This window comes from Mobula birostris, chromosome 4, assembly GCF_030028105.1.
Source record: "Mobula birostris isolate sMobBir1 chromosome 4, sMobBir1.hap1, whole genome shotgun sequence".
NCBI lineage: Eukaryota > Metazoa > Chordata > Chondrichthyes > Myliobatiformes > Myliobatidae > Mobula > Mobula birostris.
Genome location: NC_092373.1, coordinates 5796549 through 5813128, shown reverse-complemented (window position 1 = coordinate 5813128; position 16580 = coordinate 5796549). Strand labels below are relative to the sequence as shown.

Here is a 16580-nt window from a genome sequence, read left to right as displayed (position 1 = left end):
CAAGAACGTTACCAAGGTACTGAATAGCCCATCAATCAACAAGAAATGGGAAGAATATGGCACAGCTGTAAATCTGCCTAGAGCAGGCCGTTCTCAAAAACTGAGTGATAGGGTCGAGTTCAAGAAGGGGACTAGTGAGGGAGGCCACCAATAGACCTATGATAACTCTGGAGGAGTTACAAGCTTCAGTGGCTGAGATGGGAGAGACAGTGCATACAACAATTGTTGCTCGTGTGCTTCACTGGTTGCAGCTTTATGGGAAAGTGGCAAAGAGAAAGCCACTGTTGAAAAAAACTCACATCAAATCTTGGTTAGAGTTTGCCAGAAGGCATGTGGGAGACTCTGAAGTCAGATGGAAGAAGGTTCTATGGTCTGATGAAATCAAAATCGAGCTTTTTCTTCATCAGACTAAGTGCTATGTTTGGCATAAGCTAAACACGACACATCATCAAAAACACATCATCCCTACCATGAAGCATGGTGGAGGCTGCATCATGCTGTGGGGATGCTTCACTGCAGCAGGCCCTGGAAGGCTTGTGAAGGTAGAGGGTAAAATGAATGCAGCAAAACACAGGGAAATCCTGGAGGACAACCTTATGTAGTTTGCAAGAGAGCTGCAACTTGGGAGAAGATTTGTTTTCCAGCAAGACAAGTATAAAGCCAAAGCTACACGTGAGTGGCTTAAAAACAACAAAGTTAAGTCCTGGTGTGACCAGTCAGAGTCCAGACCTCAATCCAATCGGGAATTTGTGGCTGGACTTGAAAAGGACTGTTCACTCACAAACCCCATGCGATCTGACAGAGCTTGAGCAGTTTTGTAAAGAAGAATGGGGAAAAATTGCAGTGTCCAGGTGTGCAAAGCTGATAGAGACCTATCCACACAGACTCAAGGCTGTAATTGCTGCCAAAGGTGCACCTTCTAAATACTGACTTGAAGGGGATGAGTAATTATGCAATCATTTTTTTGTGTAAAAATTTAGAGCAATTTGTAGAAATTTGCTTTCACTTTGACACGAAAGTCTTTTCTGTTGATCAGTGTCAAAAATCCAGATTAATTCCACTGTGATTCAATGTTGTAAAGCAATAAAACATGAAAATTTCCAAGGGGAATTAATACTTTTTATAGGTGCTGAATGCATTGCAATGTACTTCTGCTACAAAACAACAAATTTTACAAAGTGCCAGTGAATCTAAGCCTGATTCTGATTCTGGCTAATGTCAAAATTGGCTACAATTAATTATTCTGTTAGAAAGTTATCATTATTAGGAGTCTAGTCAATCTTCACTCCATTTGACCAAACATCACATTTAACCCCCAAATCCTTGTTTGCCTCCAGCCAACAGGAAGAATTAGGATCAGCAAGACAAACTGAATGATCTGTTTTACAAATGCTACAAGAACAGAGAGCTGGGAGTGTCTGTATGTGTACACCCAGTGGCCACTTTATTAGGTATACCTGTACCACCAGCTCATTAATGCAAATATCCTATCATCCCAATCATATGCCTGCAATTCAGTTGCATAAAAGCATGCAGACATAGTCAATAAGTTCAATTGTTTTTCAGACCAATCATCAGAATGGGGAAGAAATGTGATGTAAGTGATTTTGACTGTGAAGTTATTGTTGGTACCAGATAAGATGATTGGAATATCTCAGAAATTACTGATCTCCTGGGATTTTAAAATATAACTGTCTCTAGAGTTTACAGAGAGTGGTGTGAAAAACAAAAATCATCCAGTGTGTGGCAGTTCTGTGGGTGAAAATGCCTTGTTAATGAGAGAGATCAGAGGAGAATGGATAGACTGGTTCAAGACCATAAGACCATAAGACAAAGGAGCAGAAGTCGACCATTCAGCCCATCGAGTCTGCTCTATCATTTTATCATGAGCTGATCCATTCTCCCATTTAGTCCCACTCTCCCACCTTCTCACCATAACCTTTGGTGCCCTGGCTACTCAGATACCCATCAATCTCTGCCTTAAATACACCCAATGACTTGGCCTCCACTGCTGCCCGTGGCAACAAATTCCATAGATTCACCACCCTCTGGCTAAAAAAATTTCTTCACATCTCTGTTCTGAATGGGTGTCCTTCAATCCTTAAGTCATGCCCTCTCGTACTAGACACCTCCAAGATGACAGGAAGGTGACAGTAATTCAAATAACCATGCGTTACAACGGTGGTGGGCAGAAAAGCATCTCTGAATGCACAACACATCGAACTTTGAGTTGGATGGGCTACAGCAGCACACACATACACTTGGTGGCCACTTTATTAAGTGTAGGAGGTAATTAATAAAGCAGTCAATGAGTATACAGTATATTTGGAGGTGGAAGAGCAAGCTAAAACCGTTGGAACACACATAAAATGCTGGAGAAACTCAGCAAGTCAGGCAGCCTAGGAGAGGAATAAACAAACAACATTTCAGCTGAATCACTTCACCAGATTTACTGGAAAGTTTCCAAGGCAGACAATCTTCACTCCTTATTATTTGCACTGAATCATCATTTATTTATGGTAATATTACTTGAGGTGTTATGTGTGTGAGTTATATGTACTGTGATGTGCACCTTGGTCTGGAGGAACATCGTTTCATTTGGTGGTATACAGGTGTACAATCAAATGACGATAAACTGAACTTGAACTCCTGTGGAAAGAAGGAAAGGAGGGTTTTAACAAGGATGTAGTTTTGTGAGTAGTTTTGCATGGCCAAATCAGCCATCACCTTATTGAATGGAGGAGCAGGCTTGACGGGTCAGATGGCCGACTCCTGCTCCTATTTCTTATGTTCCTATGTTTCTCATGTTCCTCATGTTATGATCATTGATCCTATTGTATTTCCTTGTATCTTCACTCAATGGCCACAAGAAAATTAATCTCAAGGTAGTATGTGGTGACATATAAATGCTTTGATAATGAATTTGCTTTGCATGTTGAACCTTTGGCTGTTTGCAATAATGAAAAGGTTGGGTTAAATAAAGCACAGCAGGACAGTTTTGAGTGGCAGGACGGTTGATTGTTAGAGGAATGCAAACTGAAGCTGATTGGTGCCGGAGGAAGGAGGAGAACGATTTCACTCAGCGCAGTGCTGCGCTTGGCAACAAGTTGCCTGAAGTGGATTTACCAGGAGCTTCACGTTTAGGGTGGCACGGTAGTGTAGCAGTTAGTGTAACGCTAATACAGCATGAGCAACAGGGGTTCAATTCCCGCCATTATCCGTAAAGAGTTGTATGTTCTCTCTGACAGCAAGTGTTTGCTCTGGGTGCTCCAGTTTCTCCCACAGCTGAAAACCAAAAGTGAGCAGATTAATCGGTCACACGGGTGTAATTGGGCAGCGTAGGCTGATTGCAGTAGAAGATCCAGTTACCGTGCTGAGTCACTTAATAAATAAGTAAATAAACACGCGGAGGAATGCTTGGGGAAAAGTTTGCAGGTTGTTGTAAAATAAGTGGAGATGGTGACAGCTTGGAAAGCAGATGGCTGAACATCGTTCTCTTTGCTGAGTCATTTTTTAATTCAATGAATTGGACAAGTTGAATGACGAGGAGAGTATGCCGAGGTGTAGATCAGTGTAGAAGGTGGCATTCATCACTAAGGGCCCATTTCTTCCCCATTCTGATGTTTGGTCTGAACAACAACTGAACCTCTTGACCATGTCTGCATTCTTTTATGCATTGAGTTGCTGCCACTTGATTGGCTGATTACATATTTGCATTAATGAGCAGGTGTAAAGGTGTACCTGATAAAGAGGCCACTATGTGTATGTAACATCGGACTGCTTGATAAGAAAACTGCTTTTGCTATTTCTGATCTATCTATGAACTTTGTATTAAACAACACACACCAAATGCTGGAGGAACCCATCATATCAGCCAGCATCTGTGGAAGGGAATAGCCAAATGAGGTTTCTACTTCATACATATAAGGTTGCCGTATTGTCTACTGTCCTCTCCAGTCAGACTCCTTCTTCTTCAGCCTTTACCTCTTTCATATCACCTCCCAGCTTCTTACATTATTTCCCTTTCCACACCACCCACCTTCCCTCTCACTTAGTCTCACCTATTCCTGCCAACTTGTAATTCTTTACCTTCCCCCACCTTCTCAATCTGGCTTCTGCCCACTTCCTTTCCAGTCTGGATGAAAGGTCTTGGCCTGGTGTGTCAACTATTTATTATCTTTCATAGATGCTGCTGTGGCCTGGTGAGTTCCTCCAGCATCTTTTGTTTGTTGACTGTTTATTCTCCTCCATAGGGGAAACAAACTCATTCATAAGGCCAGTGATGTTGTGGGGTTGGAACTGGACTCTCTGAAGGTGGTGTCTGAAAAGAGGATGCTGTCCAAGTTGCATGCTATCTTGGTCAATGTCTCCCATCTACTACGTAATTTCCTGGTTGGGCACAGGAGTACATTCAGCCAGAGACTCATTCCACCGAGATGCAACACAGAGCGTCATAGGAAGTCATTCCTGCCTGTGGCCATCAAACTTTACAACTCCTCCCTTGGATGGTCAGACACCCTGAGCCAATAGGCTGGTCCTGGACTTATTTCATAATTTACTGGCATAATTTACATATTGCTATTTAACTATGTATGGTTTTATTACTATTTAATTATTTATGGTGCAACTGTAACGAAAACCAATTTCCCCCGGGATCAATAAAGTATAAGTATGACTATGACTATGACTAGATGCTCTCTTTCCTGTTGAGTCACTCTAGAATTGTGTTTGTGTGTGTACGTCTGTGTGTGTGTGTGTGTGTGTGTGTGTGTGTGTGTGTGTGTGTGTGTGTGTGAGTGTGTGTGTGTGTGTGTGTGTGTGCTGCTTTTGATTTCCAGCATCTGCAGAACCTCTTGTTGAACACTTTCTGAACAATTCTCTCTCTCACTTCTTTTGACAGGTTTAAGGAATCTCCGTTGGCTGGTGTTCACCAGTACAATGTTCCTCCTGGGTTGGCCCACCCTCTTGTGAACGGCTGGATGCTCTCTCATTTGGATTCTGTTCTTCACGAGACCTTCCTGTCCCATTAAGACCCAGCTGTAGTGGTGAGATCTTCCCCAACATCTTGCCACAATGAGTGGTTTCCTCTCGTACCTGGACCCCCGGCGAGTTCATTGGGGCGCTACCTGGGTGGCGCTGCACTCACGCATCCTCCGCACCAAGCCCGTGGAATCCATGCTCGAGGACTCCAGCCAGCATGGGGCGGGTCACTCCAGGCTGGCCCAGGTGCTCACCACGGTGGATCTGGTGTCCCTCGGAGTGGGAAGCTGCGTAGGGACCGGCATGTACGTCGTATCAGGACTGGTGGCGAAGGAGATGGCAGGGCCCGGAGTGATCGTCTCGTTCATCATCGCTGCAGTGGCGTCCATCTTGTCAGGTGAGTGGAAGCAGGAATAAATGTTCACTGCAACACACACAAAATGCTGGAGGAACTCAGCAGGTCAGGCAGCATCTGTGGAACTTGTAACGTGAACAAAATCACTAGAGAGACACTTGAGCTAGTGGATACAGATGTGCTTTATTCAACAAAAACAAGCAGCAGGCATAATAGGAGACACCCTTGAAGGAAGGGGCCTCCCATCACAATATTACATGATATTTTTATATGCTAAAGATCAAAGATAACAGCAGGACAATATATCTACACTGCTTCCTTGAAATGACATATAGTTTTCACATCTCCTTCTTTGCACCTACACTCCAGACACCCAAAATGAATGTTAATCAGCATTGTCTGGTTTGTGATCAACTTTAGACCGCAGCTCCAGGAAATCTACTGTTCAGGGTTGCGTTTTAAATTCAATCTGCAATCCACAGTCATGTCTGAAAATTGATTTTCTATATACCCTAGGTCCAGATTGTGCCCTAACTGAAGTGAATCAGTAGAGGACGTTTCGAGCTGAGACCCTGCAGCAGGACTGGAGAGAACAGGGGAAGAAACCAGAGTAAACACGAGGAATTCTGCAGATGCTGGAAATTCAAGCAACACACATCAAAGTTGCTGGTGAACGCAGCAGGCCAGGCAGCATCTCTAGGAAGAGGTGCAGTCGACGTTTTTTTGAGTCCTGATGAAGGGTCTCGGCCCAAAACATCGACTGTACCTCTTCCTAGAGATGCTGCCTGGCCTGCTGCGTTCACCAGCAACTTTGATGTGTGTTGCAAGAAGCCAGAGTAAGAAGGTTGGGGGGGGGGGGGAAGGAGGGCTAGAAGGTGACAGGTGAAGCCAGGTGGGTGGGGGACGGAGAATGAAGTAAGAAACAGGGAGGTGATCATTGAAAATGCAAAAGGCTGGAGAAGAAGGAATCTGATAGGACAGGAGAGTGGACCATGGGAGAAGTGGAAGGAGGACGGGCAACAGGGGGAGGTGATGGGCAGGCGAGAAGAAGATGTAGGAGGCCAGAGTGAGAAATTGAAGAAGAGGGAAAGAGGAGAGGAAATAAATACCGGAAGGAGTAATCAATGTTCATGCCATCAGATTCGAGGCTACCGAGGTGGAAAATGAGGTATTGCTCCTGCAACCTGAGAGTGTGCTCATCGTGGCGGAAGAGAAGACCATGGATCAACATACGGGAACAGAATATTCACGGCTTGTCCATGCTGTGGACCGTCTGCTACCAAGTCCCATTGACCAGGGCTGGTGTGGGCTCAGTTCCTTAGGTGTACTGAATTTACTGGTCTCAGCAAAAAGCAGTTACTTGGGCAGATGGAGGCCATTCCTCACATCGAGCCCTTCTATCGTTTGATTAGATTGGTTTTTTTATTGTTACATGTACCGAGGTACGGTGAAAATCTTTGTTTTACATGCCATCCAGACAGATAATTCCATAGAGGTACAGAGATGGTTGCCCGCTGTGTCCGATGATGACAGGAAAACTGTGTGGGAGAGTTTATAAAATGGAAAAGCCATTGCACTGGGACAGTTCCACTCTCTCAAACTCAGAAGTCTTAGTCCAGTTGTCAAAACTGGGTGCTCCTTGGTTGCCTCGTCATACCCGTCACTCCCCCTTGCTTTTGTGGCTGCTGGATCTCACTGTAGATCTCATCTGCCCGGTCCGCTGGAGCTGACTTCACACGCTAGGACAGGCGTGTCCCTGTCTCACTGGGGTATGAAGCCTGCCGTCTACTCTCACCTGGTTTAGCCTGCCTGTCAAAGCAGTGTACCGGGTGTAGCCACTGTCACATGCAAACAGCTACCTGGAGCCACACGCCGGAGGTGGGTGTCTAGTGGAGACCAAAGGTGAGCGAGCTGCCCCAGAATCAACAGGACAAGCCCCTCCACCACAGGTTCAGAGTTCAATTCTGGTTCTGTCTGTACGGTGTCAGGCACTTTAGAGTTCAGAATTCAATTCTGGTTCTGTCTGTACGGTGTCAGGCAGTCTAGAGTTCAGAGTTCAATTCTGGTTCTGTCTGTACGGTGTCAGGCACTTTAGAGTTCAGAGTTCAATTCTGGTTCTGTCTGTAAGGTGTCAGGCAGTCTATAGTTTGGAATTCAATTCTGGTTCTGTCTGTAAGGTGTTTCCACCTTCTCCCTGTGACCACATGGGTTTCCCCTGGGTTCTCCGGTTTCCTCCCACAGTCCAAAGACTTACCGGTTAGGAAACCATAGAAAGGGTGCAGAGGAGATTTACAAGGATGTTGCCTGGATTGGGGAGCAGGCCTTATGAGAATAGGTGGAGTGAACTCTGGTTTTTCTCCTTGGAGCGATGGAGGATGAGAGGTGACCTGATAGAGGTGTACAAGATGATGAGAGGCATCGATCGTGTGGATAGTCAGAGGCTTTTACCCAGGGCTGAAATGGCTAGCACGAGAGGGCACAGTTTTAAGGTGCTTGGAAGTAGGTACAGAGGAAATGTCAGGGGTAAGTTTTTTATGCAGAGAGTGGTGAGTGCGTGGAATGGGCTGCCGGCAGCGGTGGTGGAGATGGATACGATAGGGTCTTTTAAGAGACTCCTGGATATGTACATGGAGCTTAGAAAAATAGAGAGTTATGGGTAACCCTAGGTAGTTCTAAGCTAAGGACAAGTTCGGCACAGCTTTTTGGGCCGAAGGGCCTGTATTGTGCTGTAGGTTTTCTATGTTTCAATGTTTCTTCGTAGGTGAGTTGGTCATTGTAAATTGTTCTGTGATTAGGCTAGGGTTAAATGGGTGGGTTGCTGGATGGCATGGCTCATTGGGCCAGAAGAGCCTGTTGTGCGCCGTATTTATAAATTAATTAATAAATACATAAATAATCAAGGATGTGATGGGGGCAGTCCACAAATGTCATCACACATTCCAGTGCCTACATATCATGCCCACAATGCCTGACAGAACAATGCAGAACACAGCAAGCAACAAAACAACAACAGCAGAACAAGTCCCGTTCCTCCTCCCGCCCTCCCATATACAACAGCTCTCCAACCCCAGTCAGGCCTCTGGCACCCCAGCCTCCTTTGGACTTGCAGACTTGCAGATAATGGGCCTCTGACTTCCAGTGGACAGCCCACAGAAGGCAAAACTGTCAGAATTCAGTTCATCATGGTCGGACTGAATGGGCTTGAGAGGATTCCTTGTCTTCTCCTGTTCCTGGTTCTGATGGTCTTACCAACATCCTCACTCTTTCCTGCAAACTTATGTTAAACCTTGTCCAAGCTCACACAAGCTCATCCACCCACAACTCTGATCCTGGTTACGTTGATTCTATGCCCAGAGATGACTTGATTTTAAATTTTCATTGTCATTTTCAAATGCCTTCTTTTTTAATCAAGACCTGGATGTCACTGGCAAGTACAGAGTTGACCAACTACGTCATTGACCATGAGAAGATGATCTGCCTCCTGGAACTGCGGTTGTGTTTCTTGTAAAAATTCTTGTTGGAGACAGATGGTTCTGGCATATGGAATCCTTGATGATAAAGAACATCAACACTTGTCTTGTAACAGGGACTACCAACTACTAGACTGATAGAATAACCCCTAAATTCATGCATGTCCATTTTTGAGTCTGGTGGTCTTGGTGTGGATGTTATGTAGCCTTCTTCCTGATGGAGATGGGATAAACAGTCCATGAGCAGAGTGGGTGGGATCTATCAGGATGTCAATAACCCTTTTCCGGCATCGTTCTGTATATAGCCCTTCACTGTGGGTTGGTAGTGCAGGTGATGCACTGGGTGGTTTTGGCAACCCATTGTAGATCCTTCCTGTCCACTGCATGCAATGCAGTGATGCAGCTTGTTAGCTTGCTCTCTAGACCATAAGAACATAAGATATATGAGCAGATTTCGCCCACTTGGCCCATCAAGTCTGCTCTGCCATTTGATCATAGCTGATCCATTCTCCTCTCAGCCCCATTCTTCTGCCTTCACCCTGTAACTCTTCAAGTCCTGACTAATCAAGAATCTATCAATCTCTGCCTTAACTATATGCAATGTATTGGCTTCCACATCTGCCTCTGGCAAGAATTCCACAGATTCACCACTCTGGCTAAAGAAATTCCTCCTCATGTCCTTTCTAAATGGATGTACCTCTACTTTTGGGCTGTGTCCTCTTGACTTAGATTCTCCCACCATAGGAAATACCTTCTCCACATCCACTCTCTCAAGGCCTTTCAACATTCAATAGGTTTCAATGAGATCCCCCCTCATTCTTCTGAATTGCAGTGAGTACAGGCCCAGAGCCATCAAATGCTCCACATACGATAAGCTTTTCTATCTCAGAATCGCTTTGGTGATCCTCCAATTTCATTTCTCAGGAGGCCAGAACTGCTCACAAAACTCCAAGTGCCTTTGACAGCCCCAGCATTACACCTTTGTTTTTACAGAGTCACCATCCTTTTCTGCAAATCTGTAGAAAGATGTGAGTATAGATATGCATATCCTGGCTCTCCTCAGAAAGTTGAGACGCTTGTGAGCTTTCCTGATTCTGTAGGATGTGTTCTGGGACCATGAGAGATCTTTCTGCACATACAAAGGAATTAACTAAAGCTCTGCCCTTTAATCTTAGTGCGCACTACAAAACGGCTATCTATCAAAGGCCTCCCTGTCTAATTAGTGTAATGCATCCAGCCTACTGACTTGAATTATTGATGTGACTCATCTGTTCTGTGCCCTGACTGGGTTCCTTTATGCATCATGCTTTTCGACTGATCTGTAACATTAAGATCAGCTTTCTCCAGCAGCAGTGACTCACTTCATTAAGAAGATAAAGTGGCCATAGTGACAGTGTTGGTGGATGGGTCAATTTGTCAGCCCCCTCCTGGGTTTAGTAACATGGGGAATGGGTCCCTCTGCATCTGCATGAGGGAGGGATAAGGTTAGGAAAACGTATCCCTGGTCCCTATCTTTCACTCGTTCTGGTGACCCCTCCCTTCTCTCCACCTTGACCTCTTCCCGTGAAATGCTTCCAAAATCAAGCTTTAATTGCGGTTTTCTGCTTTGATTTGTGCCAGTGCTTTCTCTGTCTAGAACCTTGTCAAGAACATGGAACATAGAACGTAAAACATAGAATAGTACAGTACAGGCCCTACAGCTCATGATGTTGTACTGAACTCTTAACCCACTCTTAAGATCAATCTAACCCTTCCTTTCCAAATAGGCCTCCATTTTTTCTTTCATCCATGTGCCTTTCGGAGAGTCTCTTAAATGTATCTGCTTCTGCCACTACACCTGGCAGTGCGTTCCACACACCCACCACTCACTGTGTAAAAACAGTCTACCTCTGATATCGCCCCTATATTTCCTTAAAATTATACACCGTCCTATTGGCTATTTCCACCCTGGCTGTCCAGTTGAACTATACCTCATCATTTTGCACACCTCTATCAAGTCACCTCTCAGCTTCCTGCTCTCCAAAGAGAAAAGCCCTAGCTCGCTCAGCCTGCCTTGAGAAGACATGCTCTCTAATCCAGGTAGCATCCTGGTTAACCTGCTTTGCACCCTCTCCAAAGCATCCGCATCCTTTCCATAATAAGGCGACCAGAAATGAACACAATATTCCGAGTATGATCTAATCAGGATTTTACAGAGCTGAACTCAATCCCCCAACTTTTAAAGACCAATAAACCATATGGTGCTGTGCTCACCGGAGCTTAGAAGAAATTGGGGCGGGGGGAGAATCTTACTGAAACCTATTGAATATTAAACAGCCTAGATAGAGTAGATGTGGAAAGGATGTTTCCTATAGTGGCTGAGTCTAGGACCAGAATAGGCAGATGCCCATTTAGAACAGAGATGAGGAGGAATTTCTTTAGCCAGAGGGTCGTGAATTTGTGGAATTTATTGCTATGGATGGCTGCGGAGAGCAAATCATTTAAAGCGGATGTTGATAGGTTCTTGATTAGTAAAGGAGTCAGAGGTTATGGGGAGAAGGCAGGAGAATGTGGTTGAGAAGGATAATAAATTAGCCATGATGGAATGGCAGAACAGACTCGATGGGCTGAATGGCCTAATTCTGCTCCTATCTTTTATGGTCTTATGATCAGCTGCCTCTAACCACCCTATCAACTTGCACGGCAACTTCGAGGGGTCTGTGACATGGACCCCAAGATCCTTCTGGTCCTCCGCATGGCTAAGAAACCTACCATTAACCCTGTTAGCACCTTAGAACATTTGACATCAAAGAGTATTACCAATGGAAACTGATTGGGGAACATGTCTTATGAGGATACACTGAGCGATCTAGGGCTTTTCAATTGTAGTTAACTGATTGTCCATCTCCAAAGGATGGGGCCAAGGCAAATGGCAGAAGAACTAGAGTTAGGGGAAGGGGACTTTCATTTACTGAGATACAATGTGGAACAGACACTTCCAGCTCTTCGAGCTGTGGAGCCCACCAACCCCTGATTCAACCCTTTGCCTAATCCTGTGAAAATTTACAATGACCAATTAGCCCAAATGGTACGTTTTAGGGCTCTCAGAGAAAACCAGGGAAACTGGAGGAAACCTATGCATTCCATGGGGACTTCAGAATTGAAATCCGATCACCAACAGCCTGAGCTGTAATTGTACATGGTAACTGCTATGCTACTGTGAAACACACAGTATGGTTTTATGGTTAGTAATTCTGGTATCTAAAGGTCTAGAGGAAACAGGTGCAGAGAACATGAGACAAAGAAGGCCATTCAGCCCATTGAAATGGTCCTAGCAATGAGGGCATGCAACCAGAATGTACATAGCTGCCTTGCTCTTCACACTGATGAACAATTGTTCATTAGTCACTGATTTAAAACAAATTATTCACCCAGCATCAGAGATTTCTAATGCTCTATCTAATGCAGTCCATTGAACAAAACATTAACTGTATTTGTGATATGTACATTGAATCATGCAGAGCTCACACACAAAATGCTGGAGGAACTCAGCAGGTCAGGCAGCATCTATGGAAAAGAGTACAGGTGATGTTTCAGGCTGAGACTCTTCATTGGGACCTGCAGAGTTCCTTCAGCATTTTGTGTGTGTTGCTCTGGAATTCTAGCATCTGCAGAATCTGTCGTGTTTATGAAACATACAGTGAAATGCATAGTTAACGCCGACGACGAACACACTCCGAGGATGTGCTGAGGACAGCCAAGCTTTCAGCGCCAACATAGCATACCCACAACTCGCTAACCCTACATCGTTAGAATGTGGGAGGAAACCAGAGCACCCGGAGGAAACCCACATGGTCACGGGGAGAACATACAAACTCCTCGCAGACAGTAGCAGGAATTGAAACTCGATCTCCCGATCACTGGAGAGAAGGAAGGAGATTGGGACTGAGAGGGAAAATGAATCAGCCTTGATGGAATGGCTGAATGTGCCATTAATTCTGCTCCTATGTGTTACAGTCTTACATACATGCAGGCACACATGCACAGAAATGCACATGCACACACGCACACACAGACAGACACACACACACACACACACACACACACACACACACACACACAGTTCTAACCATGGCTGACTGTCTCTGAACTTTGACCTACATCATGTCACCTCCTGCCTCTCTGTGTGATTGATGAGGTGAGGGTCAGAGACTCTCTGACATTCTGTTCCTTCCATCTTGCAAAAGCATCCTCTTTTTCCTATTACAGCACACTCCTTCCTGGGACACAGACGTGGGTCATTCCTCCCTTCCCTTCCCTCAGGCCTCCCTCCCCCTCAGAGTGGAGGGCTGATTAAAATGGGCCAATCCCATCCGTTTGTCACACAGCCCCTGCCGATCTGCCTCAGGGGGCCAGTAATTCACCGGTGACAGATGGTGGTGATTGACTGCATGGACGTCTGCCTCTCTGAGTGACCCTGGCACTGCCCAGTGAGAGAGGATGGAAGTTGCATTGCCTTGTTAGAAAGAAGCCGAGCGAGCTGCTGTACCCTGGTCTCCAGCACCATTAACACACAACATTCATTGAGAAAGTACTTGATGAAATACAATCTCTCGATGAGGTGTCTCGCCCTGAAGCATTGACTGTTTACTCTTTTCCACGGACGCTGCCTGGCCTGCTGAGTTCCTGCAGCGTTCTGTCTGTGTCGCTCTGCATTTCCGCTATTTGCGGAATCTTTTGTGTTTATGATTTCAAGATTCAAGATCGTTTAATGTCATTTCCTGTACACAAATGTAAAAGAGAACAAATAATTGTTACTCCAGATCCGGTGCAGCACAAAAAGACACAGTAAGACAAAGAACACAATAGTAATGAAACACATTAAATATAAATACACAAGATAGCTTATATACACAGATTGATTGTTTTTCCATAAAGTGACACTGGGCACAGGAGTGTCTGTACATAAGGTGACTGACAGGAAATGATAAAGTAGTGGTGGTTGGGGGTGTGGAGGGGTGGGTTAGTGGGTGGAGGTGTTGATCAGCCTTGCTGCTTGGGGAAAGTAACGGGTTTTGAGTCTGGTGGTCCTGGTGTGGATGCTACATAACCTCCTCCCTGATGGGAGTGGGACAAGCAGTCCATGGGTAGGGTGGGTGGGATCCTTCCTGATGTTACTGGCCCTTTTCCAGGACCTTTCAGTGTGTATGTCCTTGATGCTGGGTGGGTTGGTGTTGGTGATGCGTTGGGCAGTTTTGCCTACCAGTTGTAGAACGTTCCGAGGTGCAGTTTCCATACCCTGCAATGATGCAGCACGTTAAACTTCAAACCACTTCACCATTTAGTTCTCCTGCGCTCTGGCGGGTAACTAAGGAGAGAATTTTTCTAATGGCCAGAGAAGGTGCATTGAAGGTGAGGGCATGGGGCCAGTGTGGGAGAAGAGAACTGCTTCATTCACACTACCTTGTGATTTGGCAGACAGTATCTGAAAGGGACATGGCCAAGGATTCAGATTCTTTTCTTCATCATGAGTACATTGAAGCATGTAGTGAAATCTGTCGTTTGTGTTAACAACCAACGCAACCTAAGGCTGTGCTGGGGGCAGCCTGCAATGTCACCATACATACCAAGGCCAACATAGAGGGGAAGCCTTTTAGGACCGAGATTAGGAAAAACTTCTTCACACAGAGAGTGGTGAATCTGTGGAATTCTCTGCCACAGGAAACAGTTGAGGCCAGTTCATTGGCTATATTTAAGAGGGAGTTAGATATGGCCCTTGTGGCTACGGGGGTCAGGGGGTATGGAGGGAAGGTTGGGGCGGGGTTCTGAGTTGGATGATCAGCCATGATCATAATAAATGGCGGTGCAGGCTCGAAGGGCCGAATGGCCTACTCCTGCACCTATTTTCTATGTTTCTATGTTTCTATGTTTCTATACCATACCCACAATGCTCAGCAGAACAACACAAACAATAACAGCAACAACACAAAATAATGCCATCAACACAAGCCCCTTTTCTCCCTCCTACACACACACACATACACACACACACACACCAGAAGCAGTGAGACAGTCACATCTCGATGCTTCCGGTGCTAACATATCACGCCTGCAACTTACTAACGCTAACCTGTATATCTTTGTAATGTGGGTGAAAAATCACATGTCTCAGAGAGAGCGTACAAACCTCTTACAGACTGTGGCGGGAGTTGAACCCAGATCTTCCGACCGCTGGCTCTGTAAAGGCCTTCTTCCTCCACATTCTAACTCCTATGCTACTGTACAGGTCTCCTGTTTGTGAAGCCTTGCCCACTTCCCTCCATTGCACACACATTGATGTCTGCACAGACATGATTGATATCCAGTTTGTTTCTTCTATTCTTCCGCGTTGCAGCGTAGTGAATTCTTAGAAAGAGCAAGCAATTGTAATGGAGGAAGAAGGGCCTGAAGCAATGGATTAGGTTAATCAGAATAAACCTGCTGATTACCGATAACATTGGGGAATACAACAGCCCCACAGGATTGATGAGACAAGCACCTGTGACTTAATTTATGAACGAAGTGCGTGACAAGATTTCACAATCACATCTTATTGCAGTGGTTCCTAATTCGATTTTTGACGTCATCTGGTGGCTTGTTTTGAGTGCTCACAAAGAATCTATGCAGTCAACAGAGCAGGAGAGAGCAATATCTCTGCAGAATTTGTTTATAACTCATGCAGTCGCTTCAAACATACAGCAGAGTATCATCCCAAATTAATCCCACTACACCATGTTCTGTTTCAGTTCCTAAACTAATCCCACCGTCCCACGCTCTCCCCACAGTCCTGTATCAGTCCCCAAACTAATCCCACTGTCCCACTCTCTCCCCACAGTCCTGTATCAGTCCCACACTAATCCCTGTCCCACTCTCTCCCCACAGTCCCCAAATCCCTCTGTCCCAATCTCTACTGTACTAGTCTGAGATTCAGCACAGTCAGTCTGCTGTATATTTTGAATGTTACAGTGTGCTACCACAGCCCTGGGAGCAGGAAGTGGATGGTCGAATGTGCAGCTGATGCAGACCACAACTACCTGTTACATGACCACTTGTGCCATGTGGACAATCTCTGGGGTCACCCATCTTGTAAAGACACTGCCCAGAAGAAGGCAATGATGAAACACTTCCGTAGAAAAGATGACCAAGATCAATCATGACCTTTGAAAGACCACGATCGCCCATGTATATGACACAGCTTGTAATGAATGAATGAAGCACTGGGCAGTGGTGAGCATAAAATAGAATGATGAATAACATCACTAAGCAAATGGATAAAAATGGAGGTCTATGGGTCGATTGACATGCACACACACATACATGCGCACACACACACACGCACACACACCCACATACACGCTCATACGTCCACAAACACGTCCACATTTCACTCTCCAATCACAGGATAGGCCTCCGACAATCAGCTCTTGACTTCCAGACTTCCGTATTGAGCCTAGGACTTGCCAGTGAAGAGACCCCAAACTCCAGACTACAGTACAGAAAGGTAGAGGCCCCTTGTCCCACGGTGTTGTGCTAACTTTTTCTCCGGGTCCACCATCAATCTAATCTTTCCTTCTAAGCTTCCTCTTCCTCTCCTCCTCTTTCCACCTCACAACCCCACTCCACTTGCCAACCATCACTGGTAAGAAGCAGACTGGGGAGGAACTCAGTGGGTCAGGCATAGGATCTGGCTAATAACCAGGGTGGTCAATGTACCAGATCGAGACCCTTCATGTGGACTGAGAGGTAGAGAAGAAACA

The 16580-nt window shown here is 45.4% G+C and overlaps 1 protein-coding gene across 1 annotated transcript in view; it reads left to right on the top strand.

Annotated features, from left to right (window-relative positions):
- The first annotated feature begins 5063 nt into the window (after positions 1–5063).
- slc7a14a (solute carrier family 7 member 14a) overlaps positions 5064–16580 on the top strand; it is a 114917-nt gene continuing 103400 nt past the window's right edge. Inside the window, exon 1 of the mRNA XM_072254462.1 lies at positions 5064–5377. Within this exon, the coding sequence (XP_072110563.1) occupies positions 5074–5377 (304 nt within the window). The 5' untranslated portion in view covers positions 5064–5073. The remainder of the gene's footprint in view (positions 5378–16580) is intronic.